This window comes from Narcine bancroftii, chromosome 1, assembly GCF_036971445.1.
Source record: "Narcine bancroftii isolate sNarBan1 chromosome 1, sNarBan1.hap1, whole genome shotgun sequence".
In the NCBI taxonomy this organism is placed as follows: Eukaryota; Metazoa; Chordata; class Chondrichthyes; order Torpediniformes; family Narcinidae; genus Narcine; species Narcine bancroftii.
The window spans coordinates 58,384,673-58,411,906 of record NC_091469.1 but is presented as its reverse complement, the minus strand read 5'-3'; the positions used below and the strand labels follow the sequence as shown (position 1 = coordinate 58,411,906).

General features: G+C 39.6%; 1 protein-coding gene across 8 annotated transcripts in view; it reads left to right on the top strand.

Moving 5' to 3' along the window:
• The window catches only part of LOC138758565 (KN motif and ankyrin repeat domain-containing protein 1-like), a 326,554-nt gene that overhangs the window by 268,966 nt on the left and 30,354 nt on the right, over positions 1-27,234 (top strand). For 7 of the 8 annotated variants that reach the window (XM_069927732.1, XM_069927666.1, XM_069927687.1 and 4 more), the window contains 3 exons: positions 10,339-12,921; positions 22,229-22,342; positions 24,182-24,296. In XM_069927732.1, the coding sequence (XP_069783833.1) occupies positions 10,339-12,921; positions 22,229-22,342; positions 24,182-24,296 (2,812 nt within the window). The remainder of the gene's footprint in view (positions 1-10,338; positions 12,922-22,228; positions 22,343-24,181; positions 24,297-27,234) is intronic. The other variant, XM_069927715.1, reaches the window with a different exon arrangement.

Here is a 27,234-nt window from a genome sequence, read left to right as displayed (position 1 = left end):
AGAATTGCTAAGAATCTGCAGACTAGTCAAATCTGTAGTTGTACACAGTAAAACCATTTTTTTAAAAAAGGGTTTTTTTTAACTTTTATTTACTGTTTATGAAGCTTAAATATTTAACACTGTCAATGGTTTTGTATGTAGTGTTCACATAAAAAAAAAATGGATAGGATTGCAAGTAGCAACACCAAAATCCCATGCAGTAAGACTCATGAGAACCTGATTTAATTACCCTGAACTCATGACATTTGGCCCAGCCTGGTCTGTATGAAAAATAAGTGCTCACTCAAAACAGTGGCATTTTGAGCCCTACTAATACGATCTAGTGATTCAGTTGATTTAAGTGACTGTGATTGCAAATTCACTGGAAACAAACTGTTTCATTCAGTTTGTGTTGTGCAGGTTTTGAACTTCATCTACCTGGATCAACCGTCTATAAAACCATCTAGATAATGTACTGCTTGTAAACTATCAGGGGCATTTTCATGGATCAAAATGTTACTGTCTAGAGTTATCAAGTGGCTGTTATGATGTATATCATAATGCAGTGATATTTCTCCCCACCTATTCCTCTGTTGTCACCAAGTCCACTTGTAACTCATTGTCATTGTCCACAGTGATTTCCTACCTCAGTGTGCAGCCAGAAATTAACTTGGACCTATGAGGTCAGTTTATAAACTGGTGATGTCATTACCTCATCTTCTCTGGTTATAAAGTGAAGCTGAAGGCATTTCTTTTTTTTTTGAAACTTTATTTATTAATTTTAACATATAAAGGAAGTAAGTAATACACGTACAAAAAAAAAATAAAGTAATACAAGTATAATATAAAATAGTTAATACAATACCAATCTCGGCATCTCCCCTAACGACTAAAAACTAAGACTATGAAAAAAAAACTATTTTTAACCCCTAAACCCCCCTCCCCACCCCCACGATAAAGAGTGAAGAATTAATACTATTAGTATAATAATAAAAAAATAAAAAATATATATCTTAAAAAAAGATCAATATATAAAAACAAACAAAAAAAACAAAACAAAACAAAAAAGGTATTAATTAAGTATTAATTATTAATCCAAAAATTTTTATTATATAAAAATATATATATAAAAACAAAAAGATGAAGGCATTTCTAATTGTCTTTTGACCAATATTGCAAGGACTTAATGCAGTATTAGTCAACTGAAATGTGTACAAATGGCACAATGTTTCAATCTTCAGAAATGTGTGGCTCCATACCAAATGCCAAGCTAAGGTTGACATGGTATCTAACAGTTAGATCTGAGCAATACTCAAAGGCGCTTTTATACTTTGCATTTGACTGCAAGGAAAAATAGAACACTGTGTAGAGATCACAATTCCAGTGTCATTAGAAGTAGGCCATCACCAGAAAAGCACAACGAATGACAAAATAAGCTCTGTCTCAAATTGGGAAAATGTATTTCTTGTACTTGGTTCAAACAAGGATAACATAAATGTTAATTTATGTATTATTGCAGTATTTTGTTGAATGAGTTTTGTGAAAGCTTTGAAGATGATATTCCTATCAGCATGTTCATGTGTTTTACTCATGGATCTTTCATGTAGATGGTTTTAATTTGGAAGTTGATTTAATTCTTTTTGTACTCAATTGTTTAAACTAAGTTTGATTTGACAGGAAATCTTGTTTCGCCAATTAAAAAATATCAAATGTTTGATATACATCTATTGTTTTAGCACTTGTACTATGCATGACAATGAGCCAGTTTCTCCATTCAAGGTTTAGGGTCCATTGAGCATGTCAAGCAGATATTGTCTAAAGTGGAACAAAATAGTACTACTTAGTGCAGCTGTTTGAGCTGTAAATGAGTTGCAGCCCATGGGTATGATTGCATTTCAAATGATAGTATGAAAACCAGTTATTGTGTACACATCTGGATACAATGTACTATTGGAGCTTTGACCTACACAGCTGTACTGGCCTGTACAAGGCAGCACACATGATCCTTTTTTTTTAGAAGGATATTGTTCTGCTTTTAGCATGAAATATTTGATTCACATTAACAATTAACATCATACAATATTCCTGCAACAATGCCATATTTTGGGCTGGTTTAGTTTTTTTTAATAATCTCTCAGTTGGTTCCTTTACTAAGAACTTTAATGATGACTTACCTGACCCTTATCTGCATTTCATTGATCTGGAATTGTTGTGAATTTGGGAAGATTAAAATTGTAAGGAGACGTTACTAATTATTCTTCCCCCCCCTGCACCCTCCTTATTGTTTCAGCTTCCATCCATGATCTTTAACCGTATAATGGTAATCACTTTGTTACTAATTATTCTTCCCCCCTGCCCCTCCTATTGTTTCAGCTTCCATCCATGATCTTTAACCGTATAATGGTAATCACTTTGTTACTCTCATAATTACAGATTTTTGAAATATCTGAGCTATTTGAATGATTGCTTGTATTTTTTAAAAAGTATACCATGCTCCTGACATTTCCTCCCATTCCTCTATTCTCTTTTGCCTCAAGATCCCTTGCCACAATTAAGGTGCATTCGCTTTGCAGATTATTTTGTTTCTTCAGATACAGGAAGATTGGTTCTGTATTTGGTCATTCAGTCCCTCTTGTTCAGGCATTCAATAAAATTATTTCTGATATCTTACCTTGGCACTAGTTCTCTGAAATAATCCATATCCTTTGATTCTCTTTATGTTCAAAAATCTACCTTTCATGAATATGCACAGCAACTGAGCCTCCACGACTCTTTGTTTGAGAACTTCATAGATTGGTGAAGATATTTTTCTGATGATTTCCATGAATGGCTTGCACGGTGACAATTATTTCTCATAGAAGGCACCTCGGCCAATGGGAACTTCCTCCCCATACCTGCCCATTTAAGCCTGCAAGAATTTTGCATGATTCAGTGAGATCATCTCATACTTCCAACTTCTCAACAGTATATTTATTGTTCTCTCCTCATGGATAATCCTCCCATCCCAGAAATCTATCCCTATTGCAAGTTTACTCTTCCTCGGAGAGGTAGACTTGACCTACAGCCAATACTCCAGAAGTCATTTACCAGGGTACTACTTAATTGCTGTAAGACATGGTTTTGCATTGAAATGCTCTTGCCAAAAACAGAAAGATACTTTTTGGCTTTTCAAAATTCTTGCTGCATCTGCATGTCAAATTCCTGTGGTTCTAGCACGATGATCCTCTTGGCTCTCTGAATACTAGGCTTTCAAACTCTCACAACTCAAAACACCTTCAATTTTTTTAAAAGAGAATGGATGTCATGTTTCATTCCATCTGCCTCCCTGAAATTTCTCCATATCCTCCTCAAAACTCACACTCTCATTTGTTTTGCATCATCAAGTGATAGAAATGTTATACTTGCTCCCCTCATCCAAATCATTGATACAAATTATGAGCAGCTTCATTAGAGGAGGCCCCTGTGCATTAGTTTGCCCAGATTTGATGAGCCAGGAGGGTCACTTCCAAATCTCCTCATGGTGTGATGAGCATCCCTAACACCAGCACCAACCCCCCCCCCCCCCCCCCCACCTCCCAGCACCTGGAATATGTGCACTCTTTCCAAATTCTTCTCGTGATGACATGCCTCTACAAATTTTGATTGCAACAAGGGACACAGTTGTACCGGTAGTTACTGAGAGAAGTGAAATAAAAGAATACACACTGTGAATTGCTGCACTTGCAACGGTTTTGTTTTGAAAAGTCCACGCTGCATGGTCAGTGACATCACGATGCAGCCGAGTGAGCGTGCTTGGCCTGTTTGAACATGGGAGAAGATGTACTTGGTGGTGCCATCTTGATGCGGCTGCTCCGCTGCCATGACCGTAACATCGCGAGGCCAGATTGTCTGCGTCTCAATATGCACCACAACACAACCACGCCCCCCCACCCAAGAACCGGCTCTAGCATTCCATTACCCCTGAGAGTAGTGGGCTTGATCTTTGGGAGGTCATTCCCAGAGCTTGGGTTGCACTGGCACGACCGTCTGGCTGAGGTCGAGGTGTGCGGGCTTCAGCCAGTCGGCTGTGAACAGCTCCTCTCTACCCACAATGTCCAGTGTGAATGTTTTTCCCGTGCTGCGTAGGGGGGTGAAATGCGGTCCACGGTGGACAAAAACAAAGTGTAGTTAATAAGTCCTAAGGAATGGACGCGGGCCAGTGCCCATGGTGTAAGGCGGGGGGGGGGGAGTGCGAAGGAGACTAACCTGTCCGGTACTTTTGCTACACTGCTCTCCCCTCAGTGTCTGGATCTCGAACGGTGGGAAGAATTCACCTGGCAGGATTAATGGGGCGCCATGCACCAATTCAATGGAGGAGGCCTGCAAGTCCTCTTTGGGTGCAGTTCGGATGCCCAGTAGGACTCAGGGGAGCTTGTCCATCCAGCTGGAGCCAGTTAAACAGGCCATGAGAGCTGACTTCAGGTGGTGGTGGAAGCGTTCGCCAAGGCCAATGGATTGCGGGTAGTAGGCAGTGGTGTGGTGCAGATTAGTGCCCAATAGAGTTGCTAGCTGTGTCCACAGTGCCGATGTAAACTGTGCTTCTCTGTCAGTGGTAATATGAGCTCGTATCCTAAACCTTGCAATCCAATGCGTGAGTTGTGCCCTGGAGCAGGAATCTGTTGAAGTGTCTTTTAATGGGATGGCTTCTGGCCATTTTGTGGTGTGGTCTACCACCGTTAGCAGTTACTGAGTGTCCCGGGAGACAGATAGTGGGCCCACTATGTTGACATATATATGCTCAAACTGTCTCTTCGGACAGTCGAACTGCTGGACAGGAGTCTTGACACGTTGGTGGACCTTGGAGGACTGCACTGGGTGCAATTGCGGGCCAGTTTGGCAACTTCCTTCCTCAAGCCATACCATTTCAAACCTCTCCACCACTATGAATGTTGTGGTCTTTATGGATGGGTGGGTGAGGTCATGGACTGCCTGGCACCTCCATTGCTGTGGTATGACCAGGCGTGGTGAGCCAGTGGAAACATCGCACAACAGTTTGTCGGAGCTGCCTGGTAAGCTGATGTCGTTAAAGTAGAGTCCAGTGATGGCTGTATGGAAGAACTGCGTTTCCACGTCCTCTTTTTGGGCCTGCGCCAGTTGGGAGTAGTCCATCCCGGGGGACAAGGTTTGGATGGTGGGTCGATAAAGGGTGTCGGCCACAACATTGTCCTTGCCAGAGAGGTGCCCGATGGCAGTAGTGAAATCTGATACGTACGATAGGTGGCGTTGCTTGTGCGCTGACCAGGGATCCTCAACCATAGAGAAGGCATGCGTGGTTGGAAAAAAACCGTGAATGGTCTGTTCACCAGAAAGTAGCGGAAATGTCTAATGGCAAGGTAGAGTGCCAGGAGTTCCCTGTCAAATGCGCTGTATTTAAGTTCCAGGGGGCGTAGATGGTGACTGAAAAAGGCTAACAGCCTCCACTGACCATCGACAAACTGTTCAAGGACACCCCTGATGGCTGTTGCTGATGTGTTAACAGTGAGGGCCATGGGCACATTTGATCTGGGGTGGCTTTGGCCAGGGTGCTCTTAGTTGCGGTGAAAGCCTCGTTGACCTCCTCTGTCCAATCTAGAACCTTTCATTTGGCCAACATCATGGTGAACAGTGGTTGCATGATGGGTGCTGCCCCTGGGAAGAAGCGGTTATTGAAATTAACCATCCCAGTGAATTCCTGGAGGCCGTTGAGGATGTTCAGGCAGCCGAACTGGCATATGGCTGCAACTTTTTCTGTTGATGTTGTTGCCCCTTCTACAGTGATAGTGTGGTCCAGGAATTGCATGGAGTCTTTGCTGAACTGACACTTTGCCAAGTTGACTGTGAGGCTGAAATTGGACAAGTGTGTGTAGATTCTGTGGAGATGATCCTCATGCTCTTCATGGTCCTTGCTTGCGATGAGTATGTCATCCAGGTAGATGAACACAAAGTCCAGGTCTCTGCCCACCACGTCTATCAAGCACAGAAAGGTTTGTGCCGCATTCTTGAGGCCAAATGGCAGGCGGAGGAATTCAGAAAGTCTGAATGGATTGTTGATGGCCGTCAACCTTTGAGAAAACCTTTGCGCCACGCAGGTTGGCCGTGAAATCTTGTATATGCAGGATTGTGTTGCAGTCGGGTGTGGTAGAGTCATTAATTACCGCCTGTCTAAGGACTTGGGGACCACATGAAGTGGGGACATCCACTGACTGTCAGATCTGCGGACTATGCCCAATTCCTGCATCCGAGAAAACTCTTCTTTGGCCCCCGTTTCCAGGGGAAGCTTCTGGCTTTGGCATGGAGCGGGGGGCCCTCGGTCGGGATATGGTGTTGCACCCCATGCTGTGACATGGCAGAAATAAACTGAGGATGGATGGGAAATCGTCTAGGATGTGGCTGTACTCGTCCTTTGGGGCGCTCACCGTGGCCATGCTTGCATTGCGAGCATTGGTTGCTTTAAGGTGGACAGTCTGGAATGTCTGGGCGTGGACCAGGTGTTTGGCCTTCATGTCCACCAGCAGCCTGTGGGCTCATAGAAAGTCTGCGCCGAGGAGTGATATGTCCACAGAGGGTAGTGTGAAATTCCACTGGAACTTTTCTCTGCCAAGTTGTATTTGAACGTTGCACGTGCCAAAGGTCTTGATGTCGGTGTTGTTTGCCCCCCAGAGTGTGGGACCTCGTGGACGCTTTTGTGTTTCCAGGGCGGTTGGCAGGATGACACTGAGTTCAGCGTCCATGTTGACCATGAAATGTTGGCTTCTAGCCTTGTCAGTGGTGTGCAATAGGCTATTGGTGTGGCTAGCCACCGTAGCCGTGAGCGGCAGCTGGCCTGGGCATTTCCAAAAATGAGCAGGGCTGCCTTCATCTTCGTGCTTGTGCCCCACAGCATTTGTAATTAAAAACACCAGTTAGCATTCTGTGCCTCTGCTGGCTTGCGGCGGCGCGGTTTTGCTCGGTTCAGATGGGGCCTAGTCAACTGGTTCACGGCGGACTTGTTTTCGTGTTTCGTACGCCACAACACATCTGCTCTGGCCACGACCTTGAGTGGGTCTGAAAAACTTCGTCTGCCAGTTGTATGTCATCTGGCATCTGTTCCAGGAAGGCCTGCTCAAACATGAGACCTGGCTTGTGGCCCTCTGTAAGTGTGAGCATTTCATCCATAAGGGCGGAAGGTGCACTGTCTCCTAAGCCATCTTGGTGCATAAGCCTGGCAACGCACTGACATCTGGACAGGCTAAAAGTACTCAGGAGGAGTTTCTTGAGAGCTGGGCTTTTTCCTTCCTCATACGTGTTGTGTATCAGGTTGTCCACTCTGGCTGCGGTCTCTTGGTCTAGGGAGCTAACGATATGTTAAAACATTGTCAAGTCGGAGGTGATCTGCCAGAAATGAAATTGCACTCCTGCTTGCCTGAACCAAGTGCATGGGCGAAGTGTCCATAAGGTTGGCAATTTCATAGCCACTTCTTTGCTGCAGCGTCCATGGTGTAGAGTCCAGAATCATCTGGGCTCGATGGGGTCACCAATGTAGAGGGAAGTGAAATAAAAGACTGCACACTGTGAGTTGCTTGCACTTCTAAAGTTTTTTTTTTAAAGCTTGTGCTGCGCCTTATAAGGCCCACCCACACATGGGAAGTGACATGATGACGCAGCCAAGTGCACTTGCACGGCCCGTTTGAGCACGGGAGAAGATGCACTCGGCAGTGCCATCTGCTGCAGCCATAACATTTCGGAGCTGGTTCGCTTGCGTCTCGATGTGCGCCCCCACACAGTTATAATTTAAATGTTGGACACACACTGCCAGATTGCTGTACAGATTAATGTCATTCTGTTGATTATTAAGAATAATTAATTTGAAGGCCATTAATATTATTCAGTATCACATAAATTACTTGGTGTAATGCAGAAAATCACATATTTGATGTGCAGAATGCACTGTTACATATAATTGACAACTGATCAGTTCCTCATGCATGATTTTACAATGTTTAAGAATATTTCTGCTTTCCTATGGGGAAAGTGATAGGCAGGTGTCCACGTTGTTTGTGATAAATACCAAGATTCCCAGATGGGCCTAGTTGTCTTGTCTTGTCTGCTCTCATCAAGCTTTTCATTTGGGTCTGCTGGCCCAGCCCCATCAAACCTGCTGTTATCCAATCACTGGTTCAACTGTCAGCCAAATGCATCAGGCAGTCACAAGAAAGATGCTTCTGAATGGATGGGTAGTATCCAATAACAAAGGCACATGGATGCTCTGAACTTGAGATGGAACCATAGCATTCAATGAAAGCTGGATATTTGGCTGATACCTCACTCTCTTAACACAAAGGCTTAAAACTGGTGAAGAAACACAGCTGTGAAATATTTGATTCCCACCCCATGCTGGTAATACGTGATCAAGCGTTCAAAAATGAAAACAAGAACTACTGAATGAAGCAAATAGCTCATTAATTTGTGTGTGTGATCAATTTCCAAAATTTGAAACTAAACTTTTACAGATGTGTAAAGTATACTTTACTTTTTAAAGGTGTAAATTATTTCAAGACTTGTACAAGCCAACAATTTCCATTGCTGTTAAGAGTTTTAAACTGCTGCAGTGTGTGAATTTTATTAAGAAATGTAAGCTTGTAGACGCCCTCCTCCACCACCAACACTTGTTGGATCAATGTTACATTCTACCAGAATATGCTTTACATTTTTTTAAACATGTCAGTTGAATGAACAGAAGAAGCTCTGTTTCAGTTTAAAAAGACAGTGTTCAACAGCAGGTGGGAGAGCTGGGGCATATTCCGAAAAGGCATTTCATTGGTGTCAGTCCAGCATGTGCTACGGTGTGCTGTACTTGGCTAAGTTTACGCTAATACTGGAATTTTCCCTTATAGGGCACAGCACGAGTCAGAGCAGGCAGGGCTTCGATTGACGAGGTTTTGCAGTCCAGTTGAAGTTTGCTGAAAATGTGTTTAAGTCCCGTATCAGAGATTACAGAAGCAAATTGTTTCTTGGGGTTTGAAGGGAGAGAGGAGAGAGAAGTTTGAATGTAAACTTAGCCACCATTACTCAAGCTGGATCTTGTTTCCTCACAGTTGCTTGTCTGCAGTTGTAAGTAATGGAATTCTCCTTTCCTGTTTGGTAGAATAGGCCAAAACTGTCATAGTTCATAAGTCTGAAGGAGCAGCCGTTTTTTAATGCTGTAGCATTGCTTCAAAACAGCTCCATAATATACAATAATTAGCTTGACTGGATAACTTTGTTCCAGCAGTTTTTTTTAATGCTCTTTCTTCCCTCCTGTTTGATTAGGCAGCTCCTCACTTGCTGTGGAATTTCTAACTCTTGTCAGAAACGGGTCTGACTGCATATTTTTAGAGAATGTGCCCAGAGCTGAGCAAAACTTGATTAGGACTGTACTGTAGCAAGTAAAAGAGCTGTTGGCTAAACACAAGGGGATAGAGTCGGTCTTTAAAACTCCTCAAGTTAGTAAAAATATGAACTCTCCTCCTCTCTTTTGTAGTAAACTTGGATAAAAGGAAATATTGTCAGCAGTATTTCTTTTGTTTCAACAGGATTTGTTTGTGCAATTTCTTGTTATATTTCTAACCCTTGCCCTGGTGGAACCTGTCACTGTACGATTCACTGCAGTGAGTGTAGTCATCTGGTTAAGGCGCAACAGTACAGCTTCAAAGCTTAAGCTGCATTAAGTTCCATTTTTAGCAGAATGCCATAAATCTGTTCAAATCGAGGTATTCAGAGTGATAAATTTTTATCCATTTAATGTACCATCTTAATAAAATTGTTAAATCCATGAAGTAGATGTGACTTGTAATAAGATTACAAACCCTTTGAAGTGTGCCTTCCGTCTTTCTGTTCTGAGCATTAGGAGGAATTACCTTTGTGAAAAGGTGGACAACAGGGGATCTGAGTGACGAGAATCTGGAAACTTGAATGTTCATGCCAAAAATTGTACTGCCTGAGTTATGCCTTTGTTGAAGCTAAATAATTATCGGAGGAAAGTCGTGGACAACAGACTAACAAAAATGTTTTATGTATGCACTGGTCATCATAAAATGATGTGAGTGAATGATTCACTTGGAAAATTATTCACAGTTCACTCAAACTGGCCAGCACAAAACATAATTTAAAAGTGATCTTATGAGACTGAATATAAATTGCTCAGAATTTAAGTACGTGAGCACTCATTTAAGTTACCAAAAGATTGTCATTATGTTTTGATAAAGATTGAAGTAATTTAAAATAAAACCTCTTATTTCTGCCAATTTCTTTTGGAAATAGACGTGTTGCTTGCATGGACAATAAAAACAAACTAACAATTTCATTTATCATTTTCCCCAACAGAAAAAGGAAATGTTTCCTTAAACCCAGAAGATGAGAAGGATCCACAATCTCCATATTCTGTGGAAACTCCTTATGGTTTTCAAATTGACCTGGACTTTCTAAAATATGTAGATGATATACAACGAGGAAATACGATAAAGAAATTGAATATTCAAAGAAAGTCCAAAGTGGCAAAAGGTCCTACAAACCCCAGAAGTGCTGGAGATCAGGTTAGTGGATGGACATCCACAGAATCCCTGTCCTCGTCCAACAGTGAAGACAGCAAATTGTCACCATCCTTGTTTATTGGTGCAAGAAGCCAGCATACTCCTCATCTAAGGATCAATGGAACTGAGGCATCCCCAGCACTTTTAAGTGTTCAAGAAAACAAACTGTTACCTCCGCCATCACCAAGGCCAGTAGCTCATAATTTCCATGTTGAAAAAACTCTGATGGAAACCCGCAGAAGGTTGGAGCAAGAGCGATTGATTATGCAGTCGGCTGTTGGTGATACAAGGCGCCCTAGGTTTGCAAGTTTTGGAGGCACAAGTTCATTTATTGGATCCACAGGACTTCATCCAGTATCCCAGAATTCCCAGCAAATTCAAAATGGCTTCCAGACAAATGGAGATTACAATCCTTATTTTGCTTCCTCAATTGGCAGCTCGATTCGTCACAGCCCTTTGAGCTCTGGCATCACAACACCTGTCACGAATGTCACCCCAGTGCATCTGCAGCACATCAGGGAGCAAATGGTTGTGGCACTTCGGCGACTGAAGGAGCTTGAGGAACAAGTGAAAACAATTCCAATTCTACAGGTAAAAATATCCGTGCTGCAGGAAGAGAGAAGGCAACTAACAGCACAGCTGAAAAGCCAAAAGACTGTCAATCAGAATGCTGCTGGTGGGTTTCGAAAACGATCCTATAGTGCAGGAAATGCAGATCATTTTGAACAACTGCTACAGCACAAGCAGGGTGGAGAACTGCACATAGACTCGGAGGATGAAATGGAAAGCTTAGAACAGACTTCTTTGAGAATGGAAGAATTCCGGCAACTGACGGCAGAAATGCAAGCGCTTGAGAAAAATATTCAGGATGGGGGTGACGAGAAGCAGAGCACACATCAATTGGTGAAAGCAAGAGAGTACAGGTCGGTGGCTGTAGGAGCAGATGTGAGCATGGATGAACTTGTAGTGTATAGTCAAGCCAAAAGAAGTTTCAAAGATGTCGCAGTGAGGGCAGCTGTCGAGCAGTCCGACGTCAGTGTTGGGGTCACTGAGACTCTTTTGGGAATCACCACAGAGGCCGAAATGGAAATAGAGTTGCAACAGCAGACCATTGATGCACTGAAAGAGAAAATCTACAGGCTTGAGGTGCAATTAAAGGACACTACTCACGAAGTGGAAATGAATAAATTAAAATTAGAGCTGCAGGTTGCTGGATCAAGGAAAAGGACAGATAAACATGTCATGGCACAACCTCCAGCTGCCAGTGTATCAGTGCAAGCAGTGGTGCAAATGAAAAACCAAATAGTAGGTAACCATGTAAACTATTGTGATGCTTGTGTGGGCACTCAGCAGCAAGCACAAAGCACTGGAGTTGCTTGTTGGCCTAAATGTCAAGATATTGCTGTGGGGTCAGATGTACCAATGAACTGCTGGGTCATACACAAGAAGGTGGAATTGCAGGATAAAGCTGTGGGTCACCGTGTTGTAATGTGTGATAAAGCAGTGAATTGTGGGCGACAGATAAGTTTCTGCGATGCAGCTGTTAATACAGAAGAAACAATGGAGGATGAAGATTTTACCAAGATGAAAGTTAGGGAATTTAAATCGACAGGGTCTGGTGATTGTTCAGTGGATGTCATTATTTGCCAACCAAAAGAACTAAGGTCTTTCAGCACAAACACATTGCAGATTAATACAGTTGATTCAGAAGTAATGGCAGTACCCCAAACAGCAAACAAACAAATGCACACAGATGTGAATAGATTGAACCAATTCACTAACACTGAGCCAGTAACCCTTCAAGACTCTACCACCAATACCATGGTGAACAACTGTAATAAGGAGACCAATACGACAGCCATTGAAACACGAACTGTAGCTGTGGGAGATGGTAGAGTGAAGGATATCAACACGATTGTTAGAACCCGCTCCGTTGGTGTTGGCACAACATCCCCTTGTGACATTAATTTGGACAAGTCCTCTGTCAAGACCGAAGATGTTGGAATTGGTCATTTAAGCATAAGCCAAAACTTTCTTGTTGGTTTGAGAACGAGAAGTATTGCTTGTGGTGATGATTCTGCGTTTGCTACAAAATGCCAAGGTGTAGAGCAGAATCCTGGGGCAGATTCCACGTTGAACCATTACGTTGAGCGCGTACAAAAGTTGTTGCAAGAGCAGCAGATGCTGCTTGCTGAAAATTATACTGAATTGGCTGACGCATTTGGACAACAACCCCATTCACAGATTGGGTCCCTCAACTCCCAGCTCCTCAATACACTGACTTCTATAAATTCAGTCATGAAATATGGGAGCAATGAGGAAATAAGAAGCAATGATAATGGCAGCCCTTGCATGGACTCTACAGGTGGGATTTCAGGTTAGTCACAAATCTAAACTATTTGTGGATGTCTTTATAGCTAAGTGCGGTGCTTTCATTGGTTCCATCACTCCAGCTAATTGTAAGCATTTAGATTTGGCTCCAATCTCTTCGCATTACATTCCGAAATTAACATTCGTTTCATTTCAAAAACTTGATGTCTGAATGTTTTCATTCATGAATGATTGAATGGAATTTTCTGCACAGCACCATCATCTTTGTTTCTTTGCTCAGAGGCAATGTTCAAGGATTCGGTCTGTTTTGGCATCTTCAGACAAGACATGTTCATTTCTTTGTCCTGCATTTAGTTAGATTGACAAAGAAACAAAGGGAATAGGCCTGAGCCTGTTCCACCATTCAGTATAATCATAGATATTCCAAAATCAGTGCCTAATTTTCTCGCGCCGAACCCAGCGCTCCCCTCTCTCTCTCACGATCTCCCTTTCGTGGCTAGGAATTTATCGACTTCAATTACGTTCAGCATTCTGGACAACATCATCTCTGGTGGAGAATACCGCAGGTTCATCAGCCTCTGAGTGAAGAAATTTCTCCATCACAGCCCAAAAGATTTTACTCTATAAGATGAAAATCTAGCCTTCTGTTGTAGATCCTCCAGCCAGGTAAAACCTTCTCAACATATCCAGTTTTTGTAGGCCTATCCTGAATTTGGTTAGTTTCAATTAGATCCCCTCTTCTGAACCCTTGTTATTTTTTCCCAAACAAGACAGACCAGCAATCCATTTATCAATCTGTTAAACCTTTACTGCACTCCCTCCATGGAATGTATATCCATTCTTGGAGATAAAAATAAGTGTACACAGTTGTGATCCCATCAAGACCTCGGTGTAGTAGCAGGTCATTGATTCTCTTGTGCACAGAAACCTGTATGAAGGCTAGTATCAACTGGCAGTATCATTTGTAGTATTAATTGCTTTCTGCATCTGTATGCTTGCTTTCAGTGTTAGATTGGTTTCAACATCAACATTTCCCAATCTATTACCATGTAAATGACTCTGCCATTCCACTTTCTAACTTTATATTTTTCCACATTAGACTGCATGTGCTGTGTTTTTTCCACTTAATGTCTAAATCACCTTGAAGCCTTTTTGACAAAACTGGGTAAGATTGCAGAGTTTGATGGTGCAATAGCAAATTTAGAAAAAAATTCTCTTCCTTCATGCATATCACTGATCTATCAGATTGTTAGTCTATCTCTAAGAATTTATCCTTGCACTACTCACCATCTTCCCTCCTGAGATAGTCCCACATATTTCTTCTCTCTGACCAATTTTCAATCCATGAAAGTATATAATCCCTAGATCCAGGTACTGTAATCTTGTGCATTAACATCTTGAGTGCAAATTTATCAAACAGTTTCTAAAAATCCAAATCCACTTGCTTCGTTCTACCACTTCTGTCCTTAAAAGAGCCCTCTGCGTTGAACAGAATTTTCCTATCATAGATCCATCTTTGTTTAATCCCGCTGATATTTTCCAGGTTGATTGACATCCTATTGCTTTCATTGGATGCAGCATGACCTGCTCAGTTCTTCCAGGACTTTATTTCCCAAATGGCTGTTACTATCTTTACTGCCGTTGGAGAAGCCTGTCTCCAGTTCTTTCTCTCCCTTGTTTTTAAATGGTGGGGTTTCATCTGCTACCGTTTCAAAAGAACTACTCCATTTGGGCCCTCTTCCATGCAGACAACAAAAATATTTCTTCACACCAGGAAATGTGGAAAGACACTACAAGTCAGGCAATATGTACGGAAGGCGCCTTTCATCCAAAATGTATTTCTTTGTTCCCCAATATAGATTCTCCTGTTTCTGACCATCTCAGATCTAAATTGTCATACCTAAATATTTTCTGCTGAAGTTTCAAAGTCCTCTTGTGCTCCTTGCAAGCTTACTGTGGCACTGTTTTTTCACTAAATCAAACCCTTTGACCTTCCAATCAAATTAGGAAGTATTTGAATTAAACAAACTGAAAGAACAATGATAAAATGCTCTGTGACTACCATGAAAATATAAATAAGAGCAAGTAAATGTAATAAAGCATGTGGGTTTGAGTGTAAAATAAATGCTTAAATTTCCTTGATATTTATGGTTCACCTTCCCCCTATTGTAGCCTTCTAATTTACTTACAGGGTTTATTCCTTCAAGTAGTTTATTCCATGATGAAATTCTGAAATGAATGTGACATTTTCCTCGAAGTATTCTGTCTGGAGTGAAATAAGCACGGAAGATGAAACCCTTATTTAAATTGTATTCCAATTACTGCTGTTATATTTTTATACTACAGAAGTTAAAGCAAGCTGCTATTTTGTTATACCAAAATAATTACACGTTTGTTCCTGCCAATAAATTTATGTACTTTGTGAAGTTCAAAACAAAACAGCAGATACTGGAAATCTGAAATAAAAATAGAAAATGACACCAGCATTTGTTGAATGAGAAACTATATAAAAGCATAGGTATTTAAATCAATTCTTGTTCTGATTGTTCATTGTATGCTGCCAGACTGTGGACGGGGGAACATTTGATTTGAAAACTTATATTCTTTCTCTTTAACCAAAACAAAACTTATTTTTAAAAAAGGCTGCCTGCTTTTTGCTCATACTTTGAGTAAGAGCTCATGGCCTAAATATTGGTTATATATCTTTACCTCCTATGGACCCTGCTGCACCTACTGAGTTTCTCCAGCACTTTTGTGTATTTACTACAATCACAGTGACTGCAGACATTCTTGTTTAAAGATATTATTTTATTCACAAAGGTTGCAGATTACTCAAGCATTTTGATTTGAAAGAAAATGACTTTGACTATCCAAAATGAAATTACTTTCAACTCAAAAATCTCAGCTGGCTCAGTGGTAGAAATATTCACTCTTGAGAGGGAAAAGAAAACACCATTTCATGTCCGACTATGAGCAAAGAGTAGTTGACTTGTTGAGATGCTGACTCAGCATTACATCAATAAGCAGAGATTTTCTATACCAGTTGAGACGATCATGATCCCAGCTAAGTTTAATCAGTGTTTAACAGTCTTGGGTTAACTTTCATTTTTCCTACTGCTGTCAGAGATCTTGTTTCGTGCAAGGTAATTGCCAATCATTGTACCTAGGCTGGCAAGACATTTGGAAAGTCTGAAGGACTTTTTTTAATAGTGTTGCAATTTCCATTTCTGCCCAACACGCCCACCCATTTTCTACACCCTGTTCACTTTCTCCCTCCTCTTCTCTCTGCTCCTCCCCTCCTGTTCTCTCTGCCCAACTACTACTAAGGCTGAAAATCTGAAATAATAATCTGGAAGCACTTGCAGGACGGGTAACATCAGTGGGAAAATACACATTCACCAGAACAGAGAAAGCAAGGGCTTAACCCTATCTTTAATAATGATTCAGTCTCACTGAATGCAGCTCCGTTGATGCACATGAATTTTCTCACTGCAGTGGTCATGGTGTTTTGTAATTTTAAATTGTTGGTTTATGCTGATTTTGCACTCTGAGAAGATGCATTACAGGATCTGACAGGGGAAATGTATTCTGTGACCTGAAAGAATGCATCAGTGCTTGGCAAATTCATCATATGATGGTTGAGGGGTAGCAGTTGGTCATTAATGAAATGCCAGAAATAAAACTCCTGGAAAATAATCCTTCATTTTAAAGGTTTGATTTTCCAGATTTTGCCTCAAATTGGATAAAAAGATGAAGTCACATAGTAAATTAAATACTTACATACCACTTAATTGCTAATTTTGATGCTATTTAATTCTCACATAAGATTGCCAATGACAGGTCCTGATGTAAGGGGATTGCTCAGGAGTTGATTTTGTGACCTCCTGTAGCATGCAGTGAACAGCAGAGCATGGCTGATTTAATCATGAATTTTTTTTTTACCGTCCAAAATAACACCAAAAGTTAGATTTTGGACGGTAAAAAAAATCAAGATTTTTACAATTTGGGATGATGCTGTAGTGGGCCGAATGACCGCACGGTTAGACAGGCTGAATTGCCGCCCCAGTAATCTGACACAAGATGGTGTGGGCCCCCTTCCCTTCTGAGGAGATGTGGCACACGTTGCCTGGTGGACAGCACTGCTTCCATGTTGTGTGGCGCTGCATGGGGAGCGACGCCGTGAGGGGCCAGTGCACCCCTCACAGGAAGTGGGCAGTCTCCTCGAGTTCAATTACTGGTTCACTTTGTGCTGTGTGGACGTCTCTCATTTTAGTAGTGCTGCTGTTAGCAGATGCTACAATACTGTAATATCTTTCTGTTGTGGTACGCAATAATACACCACAGGATGAGGCCAGTTCATTGTATGTCTTTTGCCCAATTTGGAGAAGCGATTCAATGAGTAATTTCCTTAACTTTCTCAATGACTTTGGAAATTTCCCAATTCTTTCTAGAAGTTGATGAATCTGTCCCTCCCACCTTTTGAACAATGTATTTCCCTTGCAGGAATTATTTTTCCCTTGTGTCCCCAATGTTTTATTTGCTAAATATTCTCATATCTATCTCCTCCAGTGACCAACAGTTCTGCACCTGGAAATGGGCTTATTTACAAAATCAAAATTTTTCATGATTTTTGAACACTTCCATGAAATCTCCACAGAACTTGCTCTGCGTTCTGAGCAGTCTCAGTTCTCTGCTTCTCTCCATGCAAGTAGAGTTGTTTGTTCCCAGTAATTTCTTCCTTATCTTGCTGAAGAAGGTGTTCATATCTCCCATATGTAAATGCAAAAATATGTATGATGCCCTGCAATTGAAGCCAATGACACCATTAGTTGTGCCAATCCACAGCTTGGGATCTGCTGACAACAATGTTGTTTTGCACAGGTACATAGTTAAAGGAATCAAGCTTGAAATACTGCTTCTGCATTGTCTTCTGGACTCTGATATCTACTCTTGCTTCTGTCTCTTCCACCTCTGTTTCTCTCTAGACTCTAAGATATTAGAAAATAGTTGATGATCATAGAAAGGTACATACAGTAATGCCCTCTATGGTGCATCTCTTCCATGCCAACCATGATTCTTATTGACAACAATTCTATTTACCTGTGCTAGGCCTGTATCCTTCTCCACCTATAAATTTTAAATTTAACTTTAGATATACACCATGGTAACAGGCAATTTCGGCCCACGAGTCCGTGCCGCCCAATGTACACCAAATTAACCTACAGTCCCTTTACGTTTTTTTTTTGAAGGGTGGGAAGAAACAAGACCCCCAGGGGAACACCCAAACAGACCAAGGAGAATGTACAAACTCATTACAGACAGCATGGGTTCAAACCCTGGTCACAATCGCTGGCGCTGTGAAAGTGTTGCGCTAACCACTACACCAACTGTGCCATCATCTCGGGCAGTACATCCGGGATGTTGCTGCTCATGTCCAAGATTAGATTAGATTTACGTGAATGATTCTTGAAATAAACAATAGATTCATAGATTATTTTCCACTGTAAAATTTACATCCAAGTACTTTTTAAATGTTGTGCCTCTACCACTTTCTCAGTCAATATGTTCAGATTGAGTCTATCCTTTCTCATGAAGTTTGGCTGAACTTTGTTTCTGTTTGTAAACCCCCAGATCATTTTTAAACAGTTCTGTGCATGCAATTTCACATCTCGTTATTCTTCAAGTTTACCTTCAAATATTTCACTGTACACCACTCAGCCTAAATCTCACCAACTATCTGTCTACATTTTGCTGGTTTATTGACTTGCTGTGGATGCTTCCTTCTTATCCACCATTTTCTTTTCCATGAATAATACTTCTCCATTTTGGTGCATTGTACATGGGACATGGGGGGGGGGGGGGGGGTGGTGAAACACAATGCTCAATTAGACCTCTGCGTCATGTGGTGATCAAAGGAAGGAAATTTTCCCCCATTTGTACCTTGTAACAAAGATGAGAAGAATTGGACATTTTAAACATGTGGTTACAGGAAAATTGTAATCAATCTTTGAAACATCCAATTGGTTATCCTGTTGAAACTAAATCTCTGGTTTCTGTTTTAGATAGCTAAGTGGGATGTGGGATCTTTATTTTTGTGCTGTCGCTAATAGCAAACTTTTAAATTGTGCACACCAGTTTACTGACCAAGTTCTGAATAACTAACTGCTGGGAGAGTGTAGACAAGTCTGCATATTGTTCCCACCAGGAGAGTCTGATATTCTGAAGCATAGAAATAACATTCATAATGGAGACTGAGGGAGAAGTTGGAATGCAGAGCCAGTCGGTTTAGTTGAATAATTATAGGTTTGTGCTTGTGGAAATATTTCACATTTTTGTGATTAGTCATATAGATTCAATACATGCATGCAGTTAAAACAAGTTGTAATTTTTATTATTTATGGATGCCTGTAGTCCTATCTCTACCTGAGAACAGCAGCAAAAGGGATAATTGTCTTGGTGGTCTCCCAGAGGTACCACATTTTGTTTCTTATTGACCAATGTGTTTGGACAATGGCTGCAAATTTGTAGATAAATAATGCCCATCCCCTTGAACAATAAGTGACATGTCAAAAACCACTGGTGCTTTTTGAAGTAAATTTCTAATTTGAAATCTTATTTTCTGCGGTTTAAGTAATGCTAACTAGAAAACATTTTTTCATGAGGAGGGCCTGGCCAACATCACATTGCTTTTCATTTTCCCACCCTACCAACTTTGACAATTCCTTGACTAGGTAATGAAGGAAAAGGCCAAAGGAGTTTGTTCCTTGTGTTGTTCAGGGGCAAGCTACTGCAGTGCTATGAAATTACTCTGCCATCTTCTTCCCCTCAGTGCAGCACAATGTGAGGCCCTTTCTCAAAAAGCTTTCAGCAGAGGTGAGATGAAGGAAATAAATCACTCTAATACTGCAGGAATCTGCAATTGCACATTTGGGCATCTCTCATCTACATAATTGTTAACAATGTTTGTTCACTTTCCTTCCCCTTTGCCTGATGCCAGTGACTTTTCCTGGATTGAACTTATAAAAGGTCACTTTCCAAACTTTCCTCAATTGGCTATTTATTTGCAAACCTGGAAAGTAAGTATTGTTAGATTTATCATTTCGTTCAAATTCTCTTGGTCAATGCCAACTTGGGCATTTTGTAAAGTAGAAGCCATGAGATAAATTTCCCCATCTAACACTGGAGTGATAAAGGTAATTATTAACAAACATGGTGGAAGAGATTACTGAGCATAAACTATACAGGGTACCTGAAACCTACCCAGTATTTGTGAAATAAATTCCTCATTGGACAGTAAACGAACTGAGCAAATACGTCGGTAGTGGGTGGCTGTCAAAATATTTTTCTAAAAGCAAAATATATTTCCTCCATTTCAGCAACTTAGTTCTGTTGCAATAAAAATGGTCTTTTGTCGGAGTATTCAAATGACCTTAATCACCCCTCAGTAATTATATAAAGGAAAATTATACAGTTGAATTGGGTAACTTCTGGTAATAAAATAATGTGGATTTTAGCAAGTGTTTTTGTTAGACTCTAGTTCACTGAAGAAAATCAAGGCACAGATGGTTAAAGAATGAGCCTATTTTGATGGGATGAAGCTGTGGTTGTTGGCAACGATTAACATGGCAAGCTAGTGTAAACAGGAAATTTTTCTTTCAGAGTACTTGTAGTTCTCTGCCTTGTGCTCATTTATGCACTGCTGAAGTAAATGCAGCCAAAAACATTCCATTCATTTAAAGTATTGGATCTTTTATAGTTACGCCCTTTATCATAAGTATCACTCCACAGACTGTGCGAGTTGAATGGGATTTAGGTAGCTTGTTTTTGTCGGTATTATATCCGCTCGTCTTATCCTAACAGAATTTCCTGTTGAAGAATGCAAATGGTGAATATCAAGATAATAGACGGAGGGCAAAAACTAAACCCTGAAGTGCTGGAAGAACTTCACAGGTCAAGCAGTGTCAGTAGAAGAAAGATACTACTGGTGGCACTTGGGGTGGCTCATTAAATTTAATTTAAAGCATGAAAAATCAGTATTTCAAAAGAGCAAAGAAACTGAAAATGTTGCAAGTTTGAAATGAAATGGACTGGATGCACAGCCAGCTAATAAGCAATTGTGAAGTGAAACAGGAGGTTGTAACATTTAGTTTGTACCTATGAATTTTACTAATGTCGTGGGCTTGCTTTTTAAAGTTAATGAGACTTTTAAAAATATTTTTATACCATTTTCTAAATTTGATATTGCTTGATTGACATTTAAATAATATTTTTATGACTTTATGCTTTTTTTTCTTACCTCTTCCAACAATAGTCCTCATTTGGTTCCATAGGTATGATGACCTTGTTCCATATCAATGAGAGCTTTGATATATAAACTGCCTTTTTTTGATTGTTACATGAACCCATTCCTGAAATTCATTGAACTTCACAGCAGGAGGCACTGAACAGAATCCTGAAAAATGTCCCCCTTCTCTAACTCAAGGCAACATTAAAATATTTGAGTCTCCTCTATGATGACTGTAATTATCTCACTCCGCATGATACTTATGGTAAATAAGTTAATTTGGTGCTGACAAACATCAAATCTTGAGACATCTGGGTCTTTTGGACTTTCCACTCTATAAACTCTTTGTCGGTATATTTTTAAACACATTTTATTCCTTTCAAATGTTTCTTGGAAAAGGATGTCCCTCTAATTAGCTAGCATTGGCATGACAAATAATATTCCATTTAAGCTGATTTCCAACTTAAACAACTAAGTTCTAGGTTGCATTGTCCGTGGTTCAAACCTCTAGAATGGAGTTTCATGTAGAAGCAAAAATCTTTGAGATTGAAACAATCTCTTCAGTTTTTCTGCTCTTTTTCTGCATGCTCTACTGATCACCTCGCATATCGGATTAATCCTTAATGTTGCTCTGAAACCTCTTCCTCTTGGTTCTTACTATCACATATCCTCTCCTCTTTCCTTAGTTTCTCATCTATACAATTCCCACCTCCTGGCCCTATTCCATCAAACTATGTGCTATGAATCTCTAACTCTTCCTCCAGCTGTCTGTTATACCTGTCTCCATGGGCTTCAGTTACATTGTGATGTATTCTTCCAGTCATTGAGTCACGTGTGTGTTTAATGCCTCTCATATACACAGATTATCATTTCCTCTATGTTTGTGTGCTCGCACTGTAATTGTGGATATCTACTTTCCAAATATTAAATTGCTGATTTATAAATATTAAACATTATGCTTCAAAAATTTTGCTTCATGTTGAGAAGTTGCCTTATATAGAAGTCAGAAGGGTGCACAGTTATATTCAAACCTTCAATCTTATTGCCTCTACAATTCTGTCAACACTAGATACCCAAGTTACAACTTTAAAGATCGGAGACTCTTGCGAGACATTGTCGCAACAGGAAGACGTTGTTCTTCAAACTGTGTTGGCCAACCAGCAAACAGCAACTCCACTTCATGGTATGTATCGTGGAAACACTATTTTAAAACCAAAACCAGCTAATAAACATGGCAATCACAGCCCCAAAATAACTGCAATATGTGACTTCTCCAGGAGCGAAAGGCATTCTTGGACCACTTTAAACATAAATCAAATTAACATGAGAAGTTTATAAAGAACATTTTGTGGTGGCTAGTTTTCTTATTTTTACAATTCAATTGGGAAAACTCCCAAGAATGGCCAACATACACAAATTCTCTCAACTGTTTCCTGAGCTAAAAATAATCGTCTGGAGGAACTCAGTGGGTTGAACAGTCAGTGGGGAGAATTTTCCCCTACAGCATCTTTTCCTCCATTGATGCTGCTTGACCTGCTAAGTTCCTCCAGCAGATTAATTTTTGCTACAAATTTCAGAATCCGAATGTCTGTCTCTTACCAACAGAGCTACCTTGAGTCTCTGGCATGTCTAAAAGAAAAAGATTATTTTGTATGTATTGAAAGCAATTCTTGGAATTGTGCTTTATATGTAATTGTAAGCGTCAGTTCTTGAGATGGGTCCTGGTATTATTTGACATGGCAATTATTTGCCCATATTAGTTCCCAAACTCTTCAGTAAAATGCTTGCATCTAATTCTGTTTTTGTTTTGATGAGAGAGAAATTTGCATATGCTGATAATATTAGTGCTACCTCTCCACTCCCATTACCCCTCCAGTTTGTTTCCATCTATTTGATAATGATACTAGAATGCTAGCTGACTGCATTTCTCACCTGCCTTAGATTTGGCTTAAATTGGTCTTGCTCAGCACTGAGAAAACTGAAGCTGTGATCTTATGTGCCCACTGTAACCACCATCTGTTTCATAGCCAGTGTATAATCCATCTGATCATTTTTTTAAATTCACATTGTTTTGTCCTCAGTATTCTGCATTCATTACAACAATGATTCTTTCTTTTCATAACTGCCTCATGAACTAATTAATCTTTTAAATTTCCACTTTACAATTAGTTTTAATATTTTTTGTTATTATTTACAAAGTATGATAGTGTTGTTTGATTTTATATAACATTCATTTATGTTATTTATCTCTCTGATCTCCAATTCAGTAGGTTTTCAGGCAACTGTTTCTAGTTCTCAATAAAATGCTTCCTGGAAACTGATTTGGGGATATGCTACAAAATTCTCATAAAGTTGCTTGGCTTTTTGTGCAGATTATGCTTTGCTTTTGCACAATGTATGGAAATCTGAGCAATTTTGAAATCCTTTTAATTTACGTGAAATGAATTCATTTTTTGTTGCCATTTCTTGGTCTTCCCATTATCCTTGCCTTAAATGGTGAAAGGCAACCAAATCCCAAACATCTGCAAATATCATTCTTGTAATGAGAAATTAAGAATTGCTTACAAATATCTGAATGTCACGAACCTTGCAGAGGATTGTTCAGTTCTGCTCCCGTCACTCAGCTGGCACTGAGAATACACTCTGAAAGGAGGAGCATGGGAATAGCTTAAATAGTTTTTCTTGTGTTTGGCATGGATGCAATGGGAAACTAGTTTTGATTGAGATTTGTTTAAAGCATTCTGAATATTCCACCCTATTCATCTTTTAATGTATTGTAATGTTATGTTCATGTCCTGTTGGCTTTCATGGAGGTAGAATTTTCACATTTTTCATCATGTAGTCTCCCATCCTTTTGCTTTACCTTCCCTCGATCTCTCAACTTCATTCTGTTACTGTGATTGAGAAGGGAGGAGGCTGGAAGGTACATAAGTATGCTCCACTTTTTTGGAAGCCAAATGGCTATCACTTTGTGGTTAACGTATCTCACAAATTCAGGATTAAATGCTTTCTTTTGTTGTAGTGCCTTCTGGCAGCACAGGAGCACTAAAATCCATCATGAAAAAGAAAGATGGCCCCAGAAAGCATGAAGCAAATGGTATGAAGAAAAACCTTCAGTTTGTGGGTGTTAATGGAGGGTAAGTCTGGAATCTCTGCTGGTCCTATTCAGCAATGTGATAATAATTCCCAAATGAACAATAAAGCTTTTAGTTTGAATTCTTTTATTCTTCCCAGCTCTTGCAAATAAAACCATATACTATCTAGTTAAAAAGACATTAAAAGGGCAATTCAGTATCAGAAAATTGAAATGTTGAAAAATTTGGGAAAAGGTGCAATTTGTTTTCAAAATTTTTTTCTATGGCATTTAACCTGCCATAGAATATAAAAATACAAGGCTAATCTACAGTGAAACCTCGTTAGAACGGGATTTGTTAATCCGCGGAATCGCTTATAGCACGGGTGTCTGTGGACCCCAAACTTCTAAGGGGCGGGCTGACAGCCCCTGAACTCACGCCTGACAGTCCCCCTCCCCGCTGCCCTGCGGCTTGTCGGCCGACCCTGCATCTGTTCCGTGACTTGGCTGTAACATGGTATGAAATCTTGGACTCCAACTATCGCATTCTAACGAGGTTTTACTGTAGTATTATGTATTCATTTACTCATTGACTATGAAAATTATATTTTGTAATTAACTTTAAAACTGTTATCCATATGTAATGTCTGTCTGGTTTCTGTAAGAAATGGCCATTGGAAACATGAGCTCAAAAATACCACTGGAAGATGGAACATGTATTTATTGGCACATAGGTAGTAATTACCAAATAATCTTTCTGAACAGAAACTGTGCATTTTTGCTAATTCCATTTTGAAAGAAAATGGAACCATGGTTGTTTTGTTGTAGATTGCTTATTTTAAATAAATAATAATTTGAAATTAATTGGAATAAAGATTTCATCAAGTCATATTTGTATACAACCCTAAGCAGTAAACCTTTGCATGCCAACTCTATCAAATGCATGTAATCAATAAAACAGAAGAGATGATCATTGACTTCAGGAGAGGGGCCAGAATCTACATCCTGTCCATATTAATGATGTTGGTCTAAAGAATATACAGCTTCAAGTTCTTTTGAACAAATATCTCAAATGGGCTGACCTGTCACAATGGTCAGGAAAGCTCATTAACACCTCTACTTTCTTAGAAGGTAAAAGAAGTTTGCCATATTCTCCTTTGTTCCTCATTATGCATCACAGTGTGGCATGGGAGCTGCTCTGCTCTTTTTTTTTAATATTTTTTTAATTTTTCACACTGTGAACCATGTCAACCAAAATATATACAAACATTTCTCATTAAATATACACAGTGGCATTTTCTCTCTTTTTATCCCCCTACCCTCCCTTCCCACCCCCCTCCAAGACCAATAAATATTCAACAAATATAATACAATAAACCATAAAACAATGTCTTCACACAGTGAAAAATAAACAAGAAAAATGGGTCATCTGCTTTTACACACTGAATCAAATTGTTTTGTCTTCTTATCATTTTTGAGGGGGGGGGAGGTCCGAGGCAAGCTCTCCCTGTTGTGTTCCATGTATGGTTCCCAAATTTTTTCAAATAATGTGACTTTATTTATTAAATTATATGTTATTTTTTTCCAATGGAATGCATTTATTCATTTCCATGTACTATTGCTGTACTCTCAGGCTCTCTTCCATTTTCCAAGTTAACATTATACACTTTTTTGCTACTGCTAAGGCTATCATAATGAATCATTTTTGTGCTTTATCCAATTTGAGGCCTAATTCATTACTTCTTATGTTACTTGAAAGAAAATCTGTGGATTTTTTGGTATGTTATTTTTTTGTAATTTTATTTAATATCTGATTTAGATCTTCCCAAAACATATTCACTTTTCTACATGCCCAAATTGCATGTATTGTTGTTCCCATTTCCTTCTTACAGCGAAAACATCTATCTGATAATGTTGGATCCCATTCTTTTAATTTTTGAGGAGTGATTTATAAACCAATTATACTATATCATGCGTAATCTTATGTTTATTGTTTTCTTCATAGTTCCGGAGCATAGCTTTTCCCATGCTTCATTTTTTATCTTTATGTTCGAATCCTTTTCCCACTTTTGTTTAGGTTTATAGCTTATTTCATCATTTTCCTTGTCTTGCAGCTTAATGTACATGTTCATTATAAATCTTTTAATTATCATTGTGTCTGTAATCACATATTCAAAGCTGCTTCCTTCTGGTAATCTCAGTCTGTTTCCCAATTTATCCTTTAAATAAGCTTTCAGTTGGTGATATGCAAACATTGTACCATGAGTTATTCCATATTTGTACTTCAAATGATCAAATGTTAAATTATTTCCCAAAAAACAATTTTCTATTCTTTTGATTCCTTTTCTCTCCCATTCTCTAAAGGTTTTGTGTCAATGACAATTTTGGTATTTGGTAATTTGTTTTTTTTTCCTATCTAAGTGGATCTTCTTCCATCTATTAAATAAATGATGCACTACTGGTGAGCTTTTATATTGCACCAGCTTTTCATCCCACTTATAAAGTATATGTTCTGGTACCTTCTCCCCTATTTTATCTAGTTATATCTTAGTCCAGTCTGGTTTTTCCCTTGTCTGGTAAAAGTCTGATAAATACCTTAATTGTGTGGCTCTACAATAATTTTTAAAGTTTGGTAACTGCAAACCAACTTGGTTATACCTCTCTGTTAATTTATCTAAGAATTTCCTTATTATTCTTTTTAGTTCATTAAAGAATTTGTCTGTTAATTGATTGAAATAAGTATTGTATCCTTGGGAACACATTCATTTTAGTGCAATTTACCCTCCCTATCAACGTTAGCGGTAATTCTTTCCAATGTTCTAAGTCTTCCTGCAATTTCTTTCTTATTGGCTGATATCTCGGTATCAGATTGCTTGTGCTTGCCATTTAAATGGTGATTCTTTTTTAAATTCTGTATAAATCCATGTTACTCATTGGCATCACTTCACTTTTATTTGCATCGATCTTATACCCCAATATTTCTCCATATTCCTTCAATTTCT